This window comes from Oryctolagus cuniculus, chromosome 1 (assembly GCF_051225735.1).
Source record: "Oryctolagus cuniculus isolate XC-2025 breed Fujian yellow rabbit chromosome 1, ASM5122573v1, whole genome shotgun sequence".
Taxonomy (NCBI): Eukaryota; Metazoa; Chordata; class Mammalia; order Lagomorpha; family Leporidae; genus Oryctolagus; species Oryctolagus cuniculus.
The window spans coordinates 180,215,898-180,237,531 of NC_142867.1; the positions used below are offsets into that span (position 1 = coordinate 180,215,898).

At 38.4% G+C, this 21,634-nt stretch overlaps 1 protein-coding gene across 11 annotated transcripts in view; it reads left to right on the top strand.

Moving 5' to 3' along the window:
• CNTLN (centlein) overlaps positions 1-21,634 on the top strand; it is a 388,354-nt gene that overhangs the window by 90,397 nt on the left and 276,323 nt on the right. For all 11 annotated transcript variants that reach the window (XM_008254476.5, XM_070052688.2, XM_070052657.2 and 8 more), the window contains exons 3-5: positions 1,852-1,936; positions 11,154-11,288; positions 11,922-12,101. In XM_008254476.5, the coding sequence (XP_008252698.5) occupies positions 1,852-1,936; positions 11,154-11,288; positions 11,922-12,101 (400 nt within the window). The remainder of the gene's footprint in view (positions 1-1,851; positions 1,937-11,153; positions 11,289-11,921; positions 12,102-21,634) is intronic.

Here is a 21,634-nt window from a genome sequence, read left to right on the forward strand (position 1 = left end):
TTTGATAGTATACTGTAGGTCTCCAACTGTGTTTTTTAGTTTTGTAATTTCTTCTTGTTTTTGGTCTTACTGTAGAATTTCCAGTGATTTGTCTGCTACCTTGGATATTCTTTCTTCTACCTCACCAACTCTGTTTTTAGGACTTTGCACTGCAATTTTTATTTGATCTATTTTAAAAATTCTAGTATTATAATTTGGTTTCTCTTTAATCTCAGTTTTATGGGAAAAATTTTCTTTCATATCATATAGTTTTCTTTAGGTAGTGAATTTGCTTCTGATTGCTTCTGAGTAATCCAATGATTCGTTTTTTTAGTTCCATTTCTAACATTTCCTCAATCTCTTCATCCTCACAGTCTTTGGTTGAAATGTTGTAGTGTTCCTTTGGGTGACTCATTGTGTCTTCCTTATTCTTGTTTTTTGAATTTTGCCTTTACTTTTCAGCATTTTGGAATTTTTTGCTCTCGGATTAGATCTCTAGTTCACAGATGCGCAAAGTATCTGCTCATTGCAGCCTTGCTGGCTCTTCTCAGTTGTGCTCCGTTGGTTGGAGACTCCCACAAGCAACACTTCCCCTCCATAGGGGTTCCTCCCTCCTTCCCCTCCCATCACAGGGCAACTAGGGTGGTACAACTGACTCGGGAGCTGGGGCGGCTGCCCCCTACCTGTATCCAAAAATGGTATCAGGTCTCCCCCAACTGGCCACATGTTTCAACTGTTGTGGGGAGGTGGGGAGGGAGAGTGAAGCACAACCTTTTTTAAAAATATTTTTTCCTGCTTCTGGGCAATTGGTGGCCTGCTGTAGTGAGTGATCCATGTGGAACTCCAAAAGCAGTTCACTAAGCTCTCCCTCCCGTTACATCAGCAGTGCCTTGGGCCTGTGGAATCCCCTCTCACCTGGCTTGCTGGGGTGGGCCTCCTCTTCCCCAGATCCAAGTCCCTGGGACTTCTGTTGTGTATTTGCTCTTTCAGCATGGGTCCAGACCACCTCCACTACCCTGTCAGGGTCTCCCCACTGCAGCTGTCCTGCAGCTTTATCCTGAGAGTGCACTCTCTCTCCTTATTTATATATAAATTTCGTCCCATGTAAATCAGACCATCCTGATTCTATTCTGCCATGTTGGAACCTCTAAGGTTTTTTAAAAATATGAATCAGTGTCCAATAAATATCCCCTCATTATTTTATGTAATTTAACCAATGTCAGCCTGATTGTGTAATCATTTTAAGATTTCTGTTCTTTTCTTTCTTCTCTTCCTTTTCCTTTTTAAAGTTACATTTGTTTAATCTTAGGAGTTACTCATTTATAAATTTTGTGATTTTTATGTTTCCCAGAGAATGATGGCTTTGGTTTTACAACTCCACTTCAGTTTATTTAGTGGTACTTTCAATGAATTAAAAGTATAAGAAGGTGTTAAAATGCAAAACTTCCAGTCATGGATATTGATTATTAGTAAATCTCTGGCCCTTCTCCTTTGGACTCTTGCGTTAAAAATGGTAGTATTTTATCCTTAACATAAGTGTGTGTATAAAATGCTTATGTCACCAAGTGATGACATTATGCTTATTTCAAGCAACTTTAAGCAAAACCATGTTTTATGTATTTCTTATCATATATCTAAATCTGGAAACTAAATTGTCTTTTAGTATGAAGTTGTCTTAGTTGTCAGCACTTATAAGTTGCTGTCATTTGCCATATGGTTCCGATTAATTCTGAAAGGGCTGTCAGCCCAAGATGATTTAATTTTCTAGGCTCATATTTTAAAGTGATATTCCTTATCAGGAGGTAACAATTTAAATGCATGACTACCAGTTTTGACTAATAAACTCTCAATATATATATTTTTTGTTTTTAGAGAAAAGCAGAAATCTGAATATAAGGATAGAAAAGTTCTAGAAATTCTGCAAGTCAAGGATGCTAAAATACAAGAATTGGAACAGGTTGGTATTATAATAAAATTTCTATATTTGTTTCAGGTTGTAGATTTTTAAAATTATTTCAAGTTCTTATTTTGCCAATATGAGTATTAAAAATGTTAGGATTGCTGTGTTGAAGTGTTAGTATCTCAAAATCATTGTAGTTATTTTATTTTCATTATTATACTTGGCTTATAGCCTGTTCTTTGTTTTCTGAATTAATAGAGTATGATGTTTATACATTAAAAATTCTTAAGGTAATGTTACAATTTTAGAGTAATATCTAGCTATTAACTCATTGTTTTGTTGAACTTTGCCTTTTATTATTAGAAAGCATTGCTCATTTCTGAAACTTGTAAATTTTCAAATTATTTTCATTTGTAGAAAAATTCAACAATAATTGCAATGATTCCGTTGAGTTTTTGAATTAGTATGGTCCTATCTTTTATGTGTAGTCAGTAAATTATAAAATAACATATAATTATTCATAATGATACATATGAAATTATACATATGTAAAATGATCTGTGATTGTATAATCAGTATATTATCATGGCAAAAATGCATGTGTTCATTGCTTACAGGTCCCATTTTTATGGTATATCTTTTTTTTTTATTTTTATTTTTTGACAGAGTTAGACAGTGAGAGAGAGACAGAGAGAAAGGTCTTACTTCCATTGGTTCACCCCGCAAATGGCCGCTATGGCCGGCGCTGCGCCAGTCTGAAGCCAGGAGCCAGGTGCTTCCTCCTGGTCTCCCATGCGGGTGCAGGGCCCAAGCACTCCCGGGCCACAGCAGAGAGCTGGCCTGGAAGAAGGGCAACTGGGACAGAATCCGGTACTCCAACCTGGACTAGAATCTGGTGTGCCGGCGCCGAAGGCAGAGGATTATTCAAGTGAGCTGCGGCACAGGCCAGGTATAAATATCTTAACAACTGAAGTGAAAAAAATTTTCTAAGAATGGCCTGTGTCATTGTATAATATTTAAATTTATTTTATATCTAATTTTATTATAGATTAAATTAGCTGTAATTTAGTTTTTTTTTTTTCTGGATTAAGTGGATTTTTTGTCTGGATTTTTTTCTGATGAGGTATTGAAGTATTCAAACTGGTTTCAGTAGGGAAAGATTCTATCTTTTTGTCTAACCAATTAAACAATAATGAGAACTTTGATCTAAAGTTGATTATCATTATAAAGCTGTTCTATTAAAGGACTAAAAGGAGACATTAACTTTAATCCACGTTTTTTTTTTTTCATTTTCTGTACACATCAAATTCTTTCTAAAATGGAATATGCATTCCAATATGCAGTTAAAATGCACTACCTTCTCCAGAATTGTTTGGTACAATAATTATAACATTTTAAAGATAGAATTTATTCATTTTGTAAAAAAAAAATTTTATTTGGCATCTAAGTCTCAAACAATATCCAGTACATTCTAAGATAAATATTGCCACATGCCCAGTGTATTAATTAAACTAGGTTGGCTGGCGCTGCGGCTCAATAGGCTAATCCTCCACAGTGGAGGATGGCCCAAGTACTTGGGCCCTGCACCCACATGGCAGACCAGGAGGAAGCACCTGGCTCATGGCTTCGGATCAGTGCGATGCGCCAGCCACAGTGCACTGGCCATGGCGGCCATTGGAGGGTGAACCAATGGCAAAAGGAAGACCTTTCTTTCTGTTTCTCTCTCTCTCACTGTCCACTCTGCCTGTCCCCCCCCCCCCAAAAAAAATAGACTAGGTTAAGCTACCTTACAATATTGTAACTCACAAGTGACAATGTAATTTGCAGTCACATTGTACTGGAAAAACGTCAAGAATCAGAGGTTGGGGAAAATGTAGTTGTAGGCTGAACAGCCCCTTCCTCATTTAATGGTATTGTTCTACAGAGAAAGAGAGTGGGTTTGGATACTCTTTTAATATGTTATTATAGTAAATGTGCAGTGCTTTAGTGAATGCAGTTCAGTTTGCCAGAATCCAAGTTAAAATGTAGCATACCATTAAAAAATGTTGATTTTCTTGAATGCAGTGAATTTTCCCTGTTACTGATTATTTTACTGCTATATCTCTCTTGGATAGAAATCATTACAATATTTACTTTTTTTTAAGAAGAATTGTGTTTTTATGTAAAATATTAAATTTTTAAAATAAATTATTTGTTCTTTAGGGAGCCCCAAATTTCTTAAATTATATACATTTTTGTGCAGTGATTGATATAACATTTCACTAGATGTATTTTCAGTTAGGTACAATAACATGTTGTATTAAATGTGTTTAATCATCCTGTAGAAAATTCAGTTACGGTTTTGCCTTTAATAATTCTCAAAAACCATTTAGGAGTAGAGTAGAATAAAAATAAGATGCAAATACTGATTTTCTTAACACTAGTTTATTTCTTATATTTGGGTTGGTGTTTTTTTTTTTTTCTCATTGACCCTTGTATACTGAACACCTAATGTTTAGCACACTTCCTGACTCACCATAGGTACTCATTGAAATTGTTGAGTATGTGATTGAATCCAGATAGCAATGATAAATTCTATGTGCCATGCAACAAAGACTCAGAACAGGGAGAAATTAAACTCAGTGATGGGGTCTTAAAGTATTCAAACCAGCTGCTATAGGTAGAGATTCTAGGAAGGTTTACCCAGGGTGAGTACTGGGCAAGAATCATGAAGACAGGAGTTTAGGGTATGTCTGAGTAATATTGAAATTTATAGTTTGTTTCATTGATAATATATAGACTATGGTTTGAGATTAGTGTTTATTGAAATGATCTGTTAGGAGCTTATTTCATAGACTTGAATTAATTAGGTTTGTTTGGATTAAAGGTGTATAAATGAAACCATTGGGAATTGATAGTAGATTGAAAGTGACTCTTAGGGTTCTCAGTCTGGAGAAACCAGAAAAACAGTGACATTATTATCAAAAAGAGGGTTATTAACAGGGAGCATAGCTTGTTTTGAGAGTAAAATGTTGAGCTTCTTTAAGACAGTTTGTGTTTTAGTTGCAGATGGAAATTCACTTTATAGATTTTTAACAAACTATTGGAAGCATGAATCTGACCCTTGGGAAGCAGTTTTGACCTTGAGATATAGACATTTAATGTTATACAATTAGAGGGATGACTTTAAAGAAATTTTGACAATAAGATATTTGGCAATGTTATGCATAGATGAGAGAAAAGAAAAATTTTAGTGATAAAAAGACTGTTTAGGGAAGTATGGAAAGAAAAGCTCCCTTAATATTTCATAAATTGAGAATAAAAGACTTTTAAGAAGCAAAAGGTGGCTGATATAAAATGCTATAAAAAGATGGGATATTTGCAAAAAAATTTAAGCAGCCATGAGATTTTAAGTAATTTTAGAAAGTAATGAAAGAACATGGCACATGAAATCTTAAAATATTTAAGTCTGACAAAGCTATGCAATAATATGGGTCAAGGGAATGGAGATTGCAGAGAGAGAGAGAGAAAGGGAGATAGAGAGATGTAGAACATTATACAGTTGAAGTTCACTTTAAATTTCTGCTTTATGAAATTTTTTTTTAAATTTTTTAAAATTTTTTAAATTTTTTTTTAAAATTTCATAAAAAAAAGATGCAGAATGCAGAACCAGGAAAGTTTATGTGGAGCAAAAATCCTAAGGTAGTTTGGAGGTAGAATTCCATACAACTTCTTCTGGTAAGTCTATGCTTTAGCTTTGTCACTATTAGTTATATAAAAATTTCCCTGGGGGCTGACATTGTGGCATAGTGGGTTGAGTTGCTGCCTGGTATGCTAACAACAGTTTGGTAACAGTTTGAGTCCTGGCTGCTCCACTTCTGATTCAGCTCCCTAATGATACTCCTGGGAAAACAGAAGAGGATGGCACAAGTACTTGGGCCCCTGTACCCTTGTGGGAGAGCAGGATGAAGCTCCTGACTTTGGCTTGGCCCAGCCCTAGTTATTGCTGCCATTTTGGAGTGAACTAACAGATGGAAGATCTCTTTCTCTCTGTGTCTCTCCTTTTCTCTCTGTAATGCTGCCTTTCAAATAAATCTTTTTAAAAATTTCCCTTGTATTATATAACATGACTTTTGATAATTTAGTATATTGTATTTAATTAGATGATTACTGCTTTTAGTCATTATACTTCTGTTTTTTCTTCCCCTCCATGAAGTTCAATAATAACTCTTGGTTTTCAGTTGCCATTAGTTTTATTACTCCTTCTCTTTACTCCTATACCTCTATTTTAGTTGTTCTGTTTTTATTACTTCTCTATTTTATATTAATACTTTCAGGTCAATTTTTTTGACAGGCAGAGTGGACAGTGAGAGAGAGAAACAGAGAGAAAGGTCTTCCTTTGCCGTTGGTTCACCCTCCAATGGCCACCGCGGCCGGCGCGCTGTGGCTGGCGCACTGCGCTGATCCAATGGCAGGAGCCAGGTACTTCTACTGGTCTCCCATGGGGTGCAGGGCCCAAACACATGGGCCATCCTCCACTGCACTCCCTGGCCACAGCTGGCCTGGAAGAGGGGCAACCGGGACAGAATCCGGCGCCCCAACCGGGACTAGAACCCGGTGTGCCGGTGCCGCTAGCTGGAGGATTAGCCTAGTGAGCCGCGACGCCGGCCTCAGGTCAATTTTAAAACTAGGTCAGTATAAATAATTAACTTTACTCAAGTACTGCCTGATAGAGCTTTAGGTCATATGCTGTTCCCCTCCTCTACTTTTAATTTTCGCTTCATACCTACTATTATTCTCTTCTTACTCTGTATACTTCTCTTGACCATTATTTGAATTATTCATTTCATGGCTTATCCATAATAAATTATTTTTCCAGACACACTTTCTCTTGTTATGTTTTATGGTTCCTCAATTTCCGTTTTGCTGTTTTAATACTAATTCAAACCAGACCATTAAGAATTTACTGTATCCAGACTGGTTTGCTGAAAATGTCCCATATGGGTGGGGTGTGGCCTAGTGGTGGAGATGTTGATTGTGATGTCTGCATCCTACATTGGAGTGCCTGGATTTTATGCCCTGCTTAGCTCCTGGTTCCTGTTTCCTGCTTATGCTGACCTTGAGAAACAGAGGTGATGACATATGTGATAGAACTCCTGCCACCATGTGTGAGACAAGGATTGAGTTTTTGGCTCCAGCTTTGGCCCTAACCTAGCCACAGCCATTGAAGGGATTTGGAAAATGAACCAGTGGATGGGGTGTCTCTCTCTTTCTTTTGCCTTCTCTTTGAGTCTGTCTGTCTGCCTCTCTTCCTGTGTGCCTCTGAAATAAATGACTTTTTAAAAAATTTCATAAAGCAGAAATTTAAAGTGAACTTTAATTGTATAAACTTGTGCTTCCATTTTAAAAAGCTTCATTGAGGGTATTAGGAAAAAGTGTTGAATTATACAAAATTTTTTGAAAGTTTGATTTATCAATCCTCTTGTATTGGGAGTGACTATAATTTATTGCTTTAATGGTTGTGGACAATAATATCAAACTTGTCAACTTCATTATACCAATATGAAGTTTTGATTAGCCAATTACCACCTTAATATGCTTTTTTTTGCCTACACATTAGTTCTGTTTGTCTTTGTAAAATTACAAAGTTAATTTAAATGATAAACTTTAAATTATTAACTAATTCTCATGATAGAACTTGCTATTGGTGTCATTTATATTGTCAGTGCTTACTAAATTTAGCTCACTTTAATGGGAAGAAAACCTTTCTGAAACTTCAGGTGGTTAGTATTCTCTCCTTCCTAGAATATAAATTAGTCTACAGAATAGAAGAGTGAAACTCAAATGTTGTCATTTATTTTTCAAGGGGTGGGCCAATAGATATTTTATAAAGGGTCTTATTGTTTACATCATTCAGTTTATTATTCAGTGTCAAGTCATCCTTAAACATTTACTAATCTAGTATAGGAGATAGTTTAAGTATGTAGGAAGATAATTAACAACATGGTAAAATGTGTTCAATGAGTAATGTAGTTAATAGAGACAATTTGAAATGGCAGTCGTTACATAATACTGGAATAGTTGGAGAAGGTTTATGGAGGGTGTGGAAGCTGAGTATTGAAAGAGACAGAGAGAAAGGTCTTCCTTTTGCCGTTGGTTCACCCTCCAATGGCCACTGTGGCCAGCGTGCTGCAGCTGGCGCATCGCGCTGATCCGAAGCCATGAGCCAGGTGCTTCTCCTGGTCTCCCATGGGGTGCAGGGCCCAAGGACTTGGGCCATCCTCTACTGCACTCCCGGGCCATAGCAGAGAGCTGACCTGGAAGAGGGGCAACTGGGACAGAATCCAGTGCCCTGACTGGGACTAGAACCCGGTGTGCCGGCGCCGCAAGGCGGAGGATTAGCCTATGGAGTGTCATTTTTTTTTTATCTTTTATTTAATGAATATAAATTTCCAAAGTACGACTCATGGGTTACAATGGCTCCCCCCCCCCATACCGTCCCTCCCACCCACAACCCTCCCCTTTCCCACTCCCTCTCCCCTTCCATTCACATGAGGATTCATTTTCGATTCTCTTAATATACAGAAGATCAGCTTAGTATACCTTAAGTAAGGATTTCAACAGTTTGCTCCCACACAGAAACATAAAGTGAAAAATAATAGATGATTTTTTTTAAATGATGATGAAATCAGATCAGACCTATTGTCATGTTTAATCCCAGTGAGAGTCAAGTTGGGAATTGATAATTTCTTTTTTTTTTTTTTTTTTTTTACAGAGGATCAGTTTAGTGTACATTAAGTAAAGATTTCAATCGTTTGCACCCCCGTAGAAACACAAAGTGAAATATACTGTTTGAGTACTCGTTATAGCATTAAGCCTCAGTGTACAGCACATTAAGGACAGAGATCCTACATGAGGAGTAAGTGCACAGTGACTCCTGTTGTTGACTTTACAAATTGACATGGAGTGTCATTTTAATGTAGCTATTCTGATGCTGTTTGATTGATGTCAGGCAAATTTTGTTATGGCCAATAATTAAAACAGGGAATAATTAAATTTATATGGACATGCCATTTATTCTTACTGGATTTGTAAAACATTTGTAAGTGTGAGAGTTGTGTGTTAGTGGTGATGTGAAAGGATTGTAAATCTTAAAATACCTATAGCCAATGATACAAAAATTTCACCTCTAAATGTATAGAGTCTGGACAAGTGTTGTTTAAAATTTTTCTTAATGATTTCCTCACTGAAAGAAGTACATGTTATTTCATGATCCGGTATACATACATGAGATAAAAATTTCATAAAATAGCTGTTGCCACTATATATAATAATAGAAGGGAATATACAATGTTTTTGTTTTAAAGATTTATTTATTTAAAGTCAGAGTTACAGAGAGAGAAGGAGAGGCAGAGAGAGAAAGAGAGAGAGAGAGGTCTTCCATCCATTGGTTCACTCTCCAGTTGGCTGCAACTGCTGGATATGTGCCGATCTGAAGTCAGGAGCCAGGAGCTTCTTCCAGGTCTCCCATGTGGGTGCACAGGCCCAAGGACTTGGGCCATCTTCTACTGCTTTCCCAGGCCACAGCAGAGAGCTGGATCGGAAGTGGAGCAGCTGGGACTCAAACTGGTGGGATGCCGGCACTGCAGGCAGAGGCTTTACCCGCTTTGCCACAGCACCAGACCCAAGTTCCTTCAGTTTTTGCTTTTCATGGAGGATCATTATTTCTGTTTCATTTTGGAAGTATTTATTTACTGAACATAGTATTCTTGGCTGTGATTTTTTTCTTTCAAGACTGACTATTTCATTTCATTCTCTCTTGTTCTATAAGGCTTCAGCTGAGAAGTCTGCTGTCAGTCTAATGGGGCTTCCTTTATATAACGGACTTGGCACTTCTCTCTTGCTGATTTTAGAGTTTTCTTTTTCTTGTATTTTACAGAGTCTGACTATAATACCTATTGGAAGGTAGCATCTAGATGTCTTTATCTTTCCCAAGATTTTGAAAATTTTCAGCAATTATTTCATTAAATAGTTTTCTGTGCATTTTATTTTCTCTTCTTCTTCTGAAATACCTGTAATGTGAATTAATAGTTCCTAGTTTAATTGTATACTATTAAGTCTCAAAGGATTTGTTTATTCTTTTCAGCCTTTCTTTCTCTCTCCCTTCATCCTCCTCTCCCTCCATCCAAGTGTAGGTATTGAACAGAAAGTTAGAAATGTGAGATTGGTGGGCCAGTGCCTTGGTCACTAGGCTAATCCGCCTGCGGCACCGACACCCCGGGTTCTAGTCCTGGTTGGGGTGCCGGGTACTAGTCCTGGTTGCTCCCCTTCCAGTCTAGCTCTCTGCTGTGGCCTGGGAGGGCAGTGGAGGATGGCCCAAGTGCTTGGGTCCCTGCACCCGCATGGGAGACCGGGAGGAAGCACCCAGCTCCTGGCTTTGGATTGTCGCGGCGCCTGCTGTGGCTGCCAATAGGGAAGTGAACCAACGGAAGGAAGACCTTTCTTTCTGTCTCTCACTGTCGGTAACTCTCTCCCTCTGTCTCTCTCTCGCTGTCTAACTCTGCCTGTCAAAAAATAAATAAATAAAAAATTTTAAAAAGTATTTAAAAAAAGAAATGTGAGATTGGTAACTGGAAAATTCAAGGCTGGATTATGGACTGGAAGTAAGACTAGAAGATAGTAGAGAGGATAAATTTTCTGTGAGAAAGCTGTAAAGAGAAAAGAGGGAAGCTGAGAATTAAGTCATGGGTACATCCACCAATTAGGTATCATTTAATTATTTCTTGCCTCTTAGCAGATTATTCAGTTAAAAATTCTAGTAGTCTCAGTATTTTGGCAATAGCATAAGAATGTTAGTACCAATAAAATTGCCATTTTCTATTCTTTGAAATGATTTATGCCTTCTGAAAACCGTAATTATTTCTCAAAAAAAAAAAGTTTTCCAAATGACATTGAAATAATAGAATAAATAATTCTTCTTTTGGCTATAAGGCTTTTTTTGTATTAGAGTGTCCTGATAAATTTTTGTTTACTCGTATTATGTACCTAAGTTCTGAAATTATGTGGCCTATTTACTGTAAAGCTTTTTGTGTTCTTCATTTGGAACTAATGAATAGGGACCCTACTTGCACATATTTGTTCATAATCCATGGACATATCACAGGAAATGATAATTATGATGGAAAATATTAGTATGAAAGCTAGCTAATTCTGATATGAGCAGTTAAAATCTAAAACTTAAAATAATTTTTTCTTGGAAATACCAGCTCACCAATAATTTAAATTTTTTCCACAGAGAGAATCAGTACTAAAGCAGGAAATAAATGACCTTGTAAAGAAGAAGATTGCAGTAGATGAAGAATATGCTTTCTTAAGGGAAGAATTCAGCAACTTGCAGAAGAAATTTAAAGATAAAAGTCAAGAAGTTAAGGTGTGTTGACTTGTACACAGTTTTATAGGACTGTTGCTTTGAAGTCCTGCTTTAAGCTTTGTCAGCCTTTGTGGCACAGAAAGTGACAGGCTTAGAGGAAAAATTGCCTTAGGCCCTGCTGTACCATACAGTTTTTCACACATGCAAAAACTCTGATAAAGATGCTTTAAAGCTAAGACTCTAAGCTTTATAACTTCCAGATAAATAGTTAATGATGGAAATGGAGCTAAGAAAGTAGGAGTGTGAATATGTGGCTTCTTGTAATTAGATTCTGATGGGACTGGCATTATTAATTGATAAAACCCAGGTCTGGGAGGATATGTCTGTGTGGGTCTCAAAAATAGCTGGGGACAGCATCAAAGGCAGCTTGATCAATTAATGGGCTCTTTGCAAATGTGTACTCATCAAAGCTGTCATCCAGTGAAAAAATATGACCCATCCACCTGCATGAAAAGAGGCCAATAAAAGTACACAGGTGACCTTGGCCATCAAATATAGAAGAAGCTGCTGTGAGGGTAAAACTGCACAGTTTATATTTGCTGATTAGTTCTCACCTTTTTTTTTTTTTTTTTTTTTTTTTTTTTGGTTTTTGGTTTTATTTTGTTTATTGGCCCTTGTGGTACTGTTCTACAGGACGCTAAGGAGCGTGTACAGAATAAAGAAGAACAAAATAGACTGGTTATAAAAAATCTGGAGGAGGAAAATGAGAAATTAAATATCCGCTGCACTGACCTGCTAAATGACCTGGAGAAACTGAGGAAGCAGGAAACACATTGGAGAAAAGAAAAACACAGCACTGAAGCAAAAATAAAGGTATAGAATGAGCATGGAATCCACACTGCTGTTTTGGCTCTCACTTCGTATAGGAAGTTTAAGACATACTATTTTCTTTAAGTAATAAGTTATATATTCAAATCCACCAGTGGGGACTAGCATTAATTTATATTCTTTCACTTAAGACCCACAGCTTTTTAAAAATTGATGCTGCAAAGCAGGAAACTGACTTCAAATAGTTATCCTAAAACGTAATCATTAAAAAATAAAGGCTGTTGCATTTTGAAATAAAATGTGTTTTGAAAAAATATATTTAGAGTCAGGGATTTTGAGTTTTTTTAATTCAAGCTTATGGTTATAAATATAGTTAGATAATATTGCAGTGTAAAGAATGTTTTCTAGGCCCTTTAAAAAATAAAATATGGCAAAAAAAAAAAACCCACAAAACAGTTAAAATACTCAAATGTGGTTCTAAAATTATGTTTTGTTTGACTTTAAAAGGCTCTTATTCATAGTAAAATTTTATTTTTATAGAAGGGTGAAAGTTACCATCAATCTTTATAATATTCTTACCTCTTAAAATTTTTATTTATTTATTTGCAAGAGAGAGAGAGAGGGAGAGAGAACTGCCATCCACTGGTTCACTCCCAAAATGCATGAAATGGCCAAAATTGGGAACTGGGAACTCAGTCCTCTCTCATATGGGTGCAGGAACTCATTCAAATAAGCCATCTCTGCTGCCTTCCAGGGTCTGCATTAACTAGAACTCAGGACTGAAACGAGGCATTCACATATTCACATATGAATACAGGCACCTTAACCAACATCTTAACTGCTAGTCCAGGACAACTGCTTATATTCTTTTATATTAGTATTTTTAAAACATACATTTTTGTGGTACCCTCTGTCTTGAAAAGTTTTTTTGCTCAACATTTTTTCCCATAAAATTCAGGTTTCTCTTTTACCATATTGTAATCTTTCTTTGTGTGCCTAAAAAGAATATATAACAAATAAATGCTTATATATATGTAACTGTCCAACAAATATACTCATTTAATGTGTATGTATATGTCATATGTGTGTATGCATGTGTGCATAACTATTTAAGAGAAGAAGCTGCATCTTTTTGAGTATGTGAATCAATTTATTGAATATATTTAAGGAAATACATTAGGAAATTAGTACACAATCAGGGAATGACTACACCATAAAGAAGATTGAATTGTAATGCAGTTGTTTTCTTGATGTTTTATATCAGTGTGGTGTTCATTTCTATTTTTGTATAACCTTTAAACAATTTGATAGTGTGATAAAGGTAAGTAACATTTTTTGTGTTGTTTCACAACTATGTGATTATTTGTGATAATTTTCATGTGCTTATTTATGCCATTCAAAATAATAATTTCTAGATTTGCTGTAACTTTTATTTCTGTGATGTTTTTCTATCTTGAATAAGGTAAATTGGACTTCCAACGATGTATGAATTTTAATAGTCAATTTTATTACTTTCTAAAGTTTTTGCTTTATGATGCTTTATGAGTTTTAAAGTATTCCCTATCCTAAAGTATTTAGTTAGAATTCGTTTTATAGTATGATTTTCACATCATTTACTCAATAGTTTATTGATTTGTGAATTAATCTTTCTCACATCTCTTAAGTGTCCACATGTATGCGTGCTTATCTCTGGACTTTCTACTATTTTCATGGTTTGGGATACTGTAACTCTGTAAGTTGATTCACAGTTTGGTAGACAAGTCTACTTCATAAGCCCTAAATGTGTGTCTTTACTGTTTTATAATAATAAGAATCATTTTATTAGCTTCAATGAAAAATAGCTAGAAAGTAGATTTGACCCACACTTAATCTATGACTTAATTTTGAGAGAGTTGTGATTCTGTATGGGATAAAGTTTTGTGAATTCCTCTAAAATTGCATTGCCTCGTTTTTTTAGATTTATTCCTAAAAATAATTTGTTAGGCTTTAGGATTTTTAGGGTTCTAAGAAGGCAACGAGGCAATTAGTCAAAATAAAAAGGAGTTTATTTTAGAGGGGGTGGAAAGGGAGTTAAAGAGTGGGGATTCGGGGCAGGGGGTTTGAAGCCAGGTTTCATTCTGTTTGAACAAGAGGCAGAGTCCCTTCTTAAGCAGCTTTTTGGGAGAGGCGCATAGAGCCATATGGAACCTGATAAGGTAGATGGCGGACCTGAAGAAAAGCTTCTTGGTAAAGTGGACAATGCATTGTCTTAGCAATTTTGAATGTCCCAGGTAAGGGGCTTTCCCCAGCAATAAACATTCTACTAGCCTTTTATCTACCTTTGACTAGTTTTATTGAGCTTAGGGGTTTAGGCTTCAGTGGCCTTATTGATTCTAACACAAATATTATTGTAAATAACATTGTATTATAATAAGTAATATATTTTCTATTATATTTCCAGAATACAGGAATGTTACTTGAACTTCTATGGAACAGTTTTCCCCAATTGTTAATTTTAATGCTTTGTTCAGTTTTTTATTTTTCTAATTAATTATTTTTATCGATAATAATAATTTGCCTATTTAAACTTTTTAGAAAAATTTTAAGTTTATTTTAAGATATTTCTTTTGAATGGCAGAGTTAGAGAAAGAAATAGATCTTTCATCTGCTGGTTCATTCACCAGATGGCCACAATGGCCAAAGCCAGGAGCCAGGAGCTTTATCCAGGTCTCCTACAAGGATGGCAGGGGCCCAAACACTCAGGCCATCTTCCCCTGTTTGTCCCAGGCCATTAGCAGCAATCTGAATCTGAAGTGGAGCAGCCAGGACACAAATTGGCGCCAGAGTCACAGGTAGCAGATTTACCCTCTACACCACAATGCTGGCCCCTCTTTTCTTTTTTTCTTTCTTTCTTTCTTTCTTTCTTTCTTTCTTTTTTTTTTTTTTTTTAAGATTTATTTGGAAGGCAAATGTATAGAGAAAGGGAAGGAGAGAGTAGATCTTCCATCCATTGATTTACCCTCTAAATGGCCACAATGATTGGCCAAAACCAGTAGCCAGGAGCTTCATCCAGATCTCGCACATGGGTGCAGTGGTCCAAGGACTTGGGCAATCTTATGCTTCTTTTTCTAGGAGTGTTAGCAAGAAGCTGGATTGGAAGTGGAGCAGCTGGGACTAGAACCAGTGCCCATATGGGATGCCATCATTGTAGGGGTTGGTTTAACCTGCTACACCACAGTGCTGTAACCCCCTTTTCCTTTTAAAAAAATTTATTGGATTATAATTTGTATGTCATATTTTCTTTATACATTTAATTCATTTAAAGTCTAGATTCAGTGGTTTTTAGTTTATGCACAAAGTTGTAAAATTATGACCACAATCAATTAGGAAACATTTTCATTATCCCAAAAATGAAACCCTATATTTTTAGCAGTCATTCTGCATTTCCCTCTTATTCCCGAGCTCTACATAACTACAAATCTACCTTCTGCCTCTATAGATCTTTATATTCTATAAACATTTTAAGAACATTAATTGCAGTCTGTAGTCTTTTGTGACTGACCTCTTCCATGTAGTAGAGATGGGGGAATCTGGCTCATGGATATATGGCCCATGAAACCTTTTGATCTTGTCCTACCAAGGCAACTACAGGCAGGACTTGAAAATCAGTTAATCTACATTAAGCTAATTTGTAAGTTGATAATTTTGTATGACGCATGAATTATGTTATAAATATTCAAATGCCCTTTGGATTCAGAAGGTTCTCCAACCCTGGTTAATATTTTCAAAGTTTACCCATGTGTTAGCATATTTCAATACTTCATTCCTTTTTATTATTGAATAAGACTCCATTGTACAGATACTTTAATCATTGGAAGTGAAGTAACTGGGACTTGAACTGGTGTTATGGGATGCCGTAACCACCTGCTACGCCATAGTGCTGGCCCTTTTCCTGGATCTTTGAGTTTTGCATTTCTGATGTCATGTAAAACTTGGCTTAAACAAATATTTTGCTTTTCTCTTGTTAATCTTTTTTTGTTAAGATTGATTTATTTATTTGAAAGTCAGAGTTACACAGAGAGAGGAGAGGCAGAGAGAGAGGTCTTCCATCTGATGGTTCATGTCCCTTCAAAAATGAGGGAGGGGCCGGGGCTGTGGCATATCGGGTGAAGCAGCAGCCTGCAGTGCTGGTGTCCCCTATGGGCTCTGGTTCAAGTCCTGGCTGCTCCTCTCGGATCCAGCTCTCTCCTATGGCCTGGGAAAGCAGTAGAAGATGGCCCAAGTCCTTGGGCCTCTGCACCCATGTGGTAGACCCTGAAGAAGCTCCTGGCTCCTGGCTTCGGATAGGCTTAGCTCCTGCTGAAATTAGGAATGACTCCAAAATGTGGCTCTTTAATGTTCCCCAGAAGCACCATGTGGGATGCCACATATGTTACCAGAATTTGGGGTGCCATATGATATGCTTACTAATAAATCCCCAATATTAATAAGCCTGCCTAATATTTAGAGAAGAATTCTAAATACCAGCATCTATAAATGAGGCAGCATGGTAGACTTTAGGCTTTTATTTAGTGAGAAAGATGAGAGCTTTATTTAAGAGAGAGAGGTAAATCTGGGTTCATATTGAGCACCAGGAACCAGCCACATGGAGGAGCATCTAGGCCAGGAAGCCTAGGGCAGTTGGCCTGAAGGCCATGCACCCTGGAGGCACAGGGCTATAGCCAGCCCACTCCTGGCAAGGGGCCAGGGAAGAGAGGGCTTTTAACCCTCTTCCAAAGGGAAGTGGTTAATTAACCTGATTGGCTGGTGGGCACCCAGGTGTGGCCAGGTAGGGTCATGAGGTCACACAGGGGCATGGCGAAGGCGTGGTCTTCCAGCTCACAAACCTAATCTATTTTAACCTGTATGCCTGCCTACTTCACTGCCCTTGCAGCCATCTGGGGAGTGAACCAGAGGATGGAAGACCTCTCTCTCTCTCTTTCTCTCTCTCTCTCTCTCTCTCTGCCACTGCCACTGCCACTGCCACTGCCACTGCCACTGCCTCTCTGTAGCTCTGCCTTTCAAATAAAATAAATCTTTAAAAAAGTGAGGGAAAAGTGAAGACATCCACAAACACAAGTCCAGAGAGTTAATTACCATTAGACTAGTGCTATAGGAAATGGTAAAGGGGGTCCTTCAGATGGAAACAAAGCATGCAAGACAGTAATTCTAAGTCAAAGGAGGACATAAGAATTTCCAACAAAGATACATTCACAACAAATATAAAAGCCAGAATTTCTATTTCTATTTGAATGTTATTAAATAATTTATTTCTCTATATTTTATTTTCTATTGGCTGGGACTTTGTTATTTTTGTCCTATGATTCTGTCCCGGTTGCCCCTCTTCCAGGACAGCTCTCTGCCGTGGCCAGGGAGTGCAGTGGAGGATGGCCCAAGTCCTTGGGCCCTGCACCCCATGGGAGACCAGGATAAGTACCTGGCTCCTGCCATCGGATCAGCGCAGTGCGCCGGCCGCAGCGGCCATTGGAGGGTGAACCAACGGCAAAGGAAGACCTTTCTCTCTGTCTCTCTCTCTCACTGTCCACCCTGCCTGTCCAAAAAAAAAAAAAAAAATATATATATATATATATATATATATATATATATATATATGACAGGGCCGGCATTGTGGTGTAGCAGGTAAAGCCGCCACCTGCAGGGCCAACATCTCATGTGGGCGCTGGTTTGGGTCCCGGCTGCTCCACTTCTGATCCAGCTCTCTGCCATGGCCTAGGAAAACAGTGGAGGATGGTCCAAGTCCTTGGGCCCCTGTGCCTCTGTGGGGGACCCAGAGGAAGCTTCTGGCTCCTGTCTTTGGATTGGTGCAGCTCCAGCCATTGCAACCAACTGGGGAGAAAGAGAATCTCTTTCATCTGCTGGTTCACTCCCAAGATGGTCACAGCTGCTGGGGCTGTACCAGACTGAAGCCAGGAGACAGAAGCAGCATCTTTGAGGTCTCCCACATAGTGGGGAGTGACACAAGCACTTGGGCCATCTTTTCTGCTGTTTTCCGAAGCCATTAGCAGGGAGCTGGATTGGAAGTGGAGCAGCCATGCCTTGAACTTGGAAGTGGAGCAGCCATGCCTTGAACCCACACCCATATGGGATGCTGGCACTGCAGGTGGTGGCTTAACCTGCTATGCTACAGTGCTGGCCCCAAAAGGGGCAGTCCTTGGGTGCAACAGCTAAACCATTGCTTGGAATGCCTGCATCCCGTGTCATAGTGCCTGATTCAAGTCCTGGATCCTCCACTTCTGATCTAACTTCTTGCTAATGCATATCTTTTGAGGCAACAAAAGGTGACTCAAGTGCTTGTATTCCTACTGCCCACATGGGAGACCTGGGTGGAGTTGTGAGCTCCTGCTTTTGTCCTGGCTCAGCCCTGGCTGTTGCAGACATTTGAGGAGTGAATTAGCATGTGAAAGATCTCTGTCTCTGTCTTTCAAATAAGATGAAAATAAATAATAAATAAAAAAATACATTATAGCAATTTTAGATAGTAATTCCTTCCTGCCTCTGTCACTATGGCTTGTTGTTACTTCTTTATGCATTTAGTGATTGATTATAGTATTTCAGTAAAGTTTATTTCCCGTGTAGTGTACATCCTCAGAAACTGCATAGATTTGTGCATGGGTGCATTCATTCTGAGATCATAATTAGTTATGGCAGGACTCTCTGTCAGTGTCTCTTCTCCTGATCTCACTGTTAATATGCCTGTCACTGTTGGTATAACACTGAGAGCTGTTAAGCTCCAAAAATGGCTGATTGATTTTTCTATTATTTTGGTGGTCTCCTCCAACATAGTTTGTTTCCCAGTCTGAAGTGATTAAACCTGGGCTACTTTGTGGGCTTATCCTTATTTGTTTAGTTGAGGAAAATGTACATAATAAAATTTACCATCATTAAAAAATTCACTGTTTTTAAGTGGATGGTTGAGTAGAATTAAGTATATTCACAATGCTGTTCAGCCAATCTGCGGAACTTTTCAATCCTGTAAAAATGATATTCCATACCCATTAAATGAGTCCGTATTTCTCCCTACCACCAGACCCTGTGTACTATGATTTTACTTTCTGCATCTATGAATTTGACTAATTTAGATACCTTGTAGAAGTGAAATCATATAGAACTTTAATTTTTTTGTAAATACCTTATTTCATTAACTATAATATCCTCAATTTATACATGTTATAGTATGTATCAAAGTTGTGGCAGGAAACACATAACAAAAATTGCTATCTTAACTTCCCAAGTGTACAGTTTGGTTGTGTTAAGGATATTAACATTGCTGTAAAACAAATCCCTAGAACTTTTTATCCTGCTGAACCATAGTTATATATATATATATATATATATATTTTTTTTTTGACAGGCAGAGTGGACAGTGAGACAGAGAGACAGAGAGAAAGGTCTTCCTTTGCCGTTGGTTCACCCTCCAATGGCCGCCACGGCCGGCGCGCTGCGGCCGGCGCACCGCGCTGATCCGATGGCAGGAGCCAGGAACCAGGTGCTTTTCCTGGTCTCCCATGGGGTGCAGGGCCCAAGCACCTGGGCCATCCTCCACTGCACTCCTTGGCCACAGCAGAGGGCTGTCCTGGAAGAGGGGCAACCGGGACAGAATCCAGCGCCCCGACCGGGACTAGAACCCGGTGTGCCGGTGCCGCTAGGCGGAGGATTAACCTAGTGAGCCGCGGCGCCGGCCTCATAGTTATATATATTTAAAAAACTCCTCATTGTATCATCTCTTCCAGCTCCTGACAGTCACTTTAATTTTCTATGACTATGAATTTTGTTACTTTACATACCTCATGTAAGTGGAATGATTTAGTGAAAGTCATTTGTTTTTTTTTTTATATTTTATTTTATTTAATGAACATGAATTTCCAAAGTACAGCTTATGGATTACAGTAGCTTCCCCCCAACCATAACTTCCCTCCCACCCACAACACTCCCCTCTCCCACTCCCTCTCCCCTTGCATTCACATCAAGATTAATTTTCAATTCTCTTTATATACAGAAGATCAATTTAGCATATATTAAGTAAAGATTTCAACAGTTAGTGCAAGTCATTTGTAATTGGTTTGTTTCACTTAGTCTAATTCTTTCAGTGTCCTTCCATGTTGTAACATGTGACAGGATTACTTTAATTTTAAGGCTGCATACATAGTTCATCAAGTGATTTTGGTACCTTTATCAAAATGATTTTATCATGTAAAAATGTTTATTTTTGCCTGTGAATTCCATTGTTCTATGTGCTTTTATACTATTGCCACACTGTGTTTTTTTCTTTTTTTTAAATTTGACAGATAGAGTTAGACAGTGTGAGACAGAGACAGAGAGGAAGGTCTTCCATTGGTTCAGCCCCCAAGAGGCCACTATAGCTGGAGCTATGCTGATCCGAAGCCAGGAGCTAGGTGCTTCCTCCTGGTCTCCCAGCTGGGTGCAGGGGCCCAAGCACTTGGGCTATCCTCCATTGCCTTCCTGGGCCACAGCAGAGAGCTGGACTAGAAGAAGAGTAACCAGGACTAGAACCCAGTACCCATATGGGATGCCGGCACCGCAGGTGGAGGATTAACCAAGTGAGCCATAGCGCTAGCCCCCACACTGTTTTGATTATTGTAGTTTCATAATATATATATATATATTTTTTAATTTTTTGACAGGTAGAGTGGACAGTGAGAGAGAGAGACAGAGAGAAAGGTCTTCCTTTGCCGTTGGTTCACCCTCCAATGGCCGCCGCGGCCAGCGCGCTGTGGCTGGCGCACTGCGCTGATCCGATGGCAGGAGCCAGGTACTTATCCTGGTCTCCCATGGGGTGCAGGGCCCAAGCACTTGGGCCATCCTCCACTGCACTCCCTGGCCACAGCAGAGAGCTGGCCTGGAAGAGGGGCAACCGGGACAGAATCCGGCGCCCCGACCGGGACTAGAACCCGGTGTGCCAGTGCCACAAGGTGGAGGATTAGCCTAGTAAGCTGCGGCGCCGGCCTCATAATATATTTTGAAATGAGGAAATATGGGTCCTCCAATATTGTTCATTTCAAAATTGTTTTGAGTATTTTGGGTCCCTTGATATTCCAAATTAATTTTAGGATGACTTTTTTTCAATTTCTGCAAAAAGTGCCATTGATATTTTGGTAAGTATTGCATTGAATAAATTACTTAAGGTAGTTTTGTTATCTTAACATTGTCTTCCAACCTAGTAACATTATATACCTGTCAATTGTGTTCTATTCATTATTAATTAATTAATCTGAGGTGAGGGTGATTGCGATTGGAGTCCCAGTATTTTAGACTACTGCCCCTGCAGTAGAGCCTCTGTGGTGCCTGGGTGGTCAAGAGTTCCACAGCTATGGAAGGAGGGTTATGAATTCCTGTTAACTGCCCCTACTGTGGAGATATCAGAATTCTTGGCTCTGTTTCTGTCAAACAAAACTTGGAGGAGGGTTGTAGTGAGTGGGTCTTGCTTCCAATGCCAGTGATTCTTACTGTTCTTTTTTTTTTTTTTTTTTTTTTTTTTGACAGGCAGAGTGGACAGTGGGAGAGAGAGAGAGACAGACAGA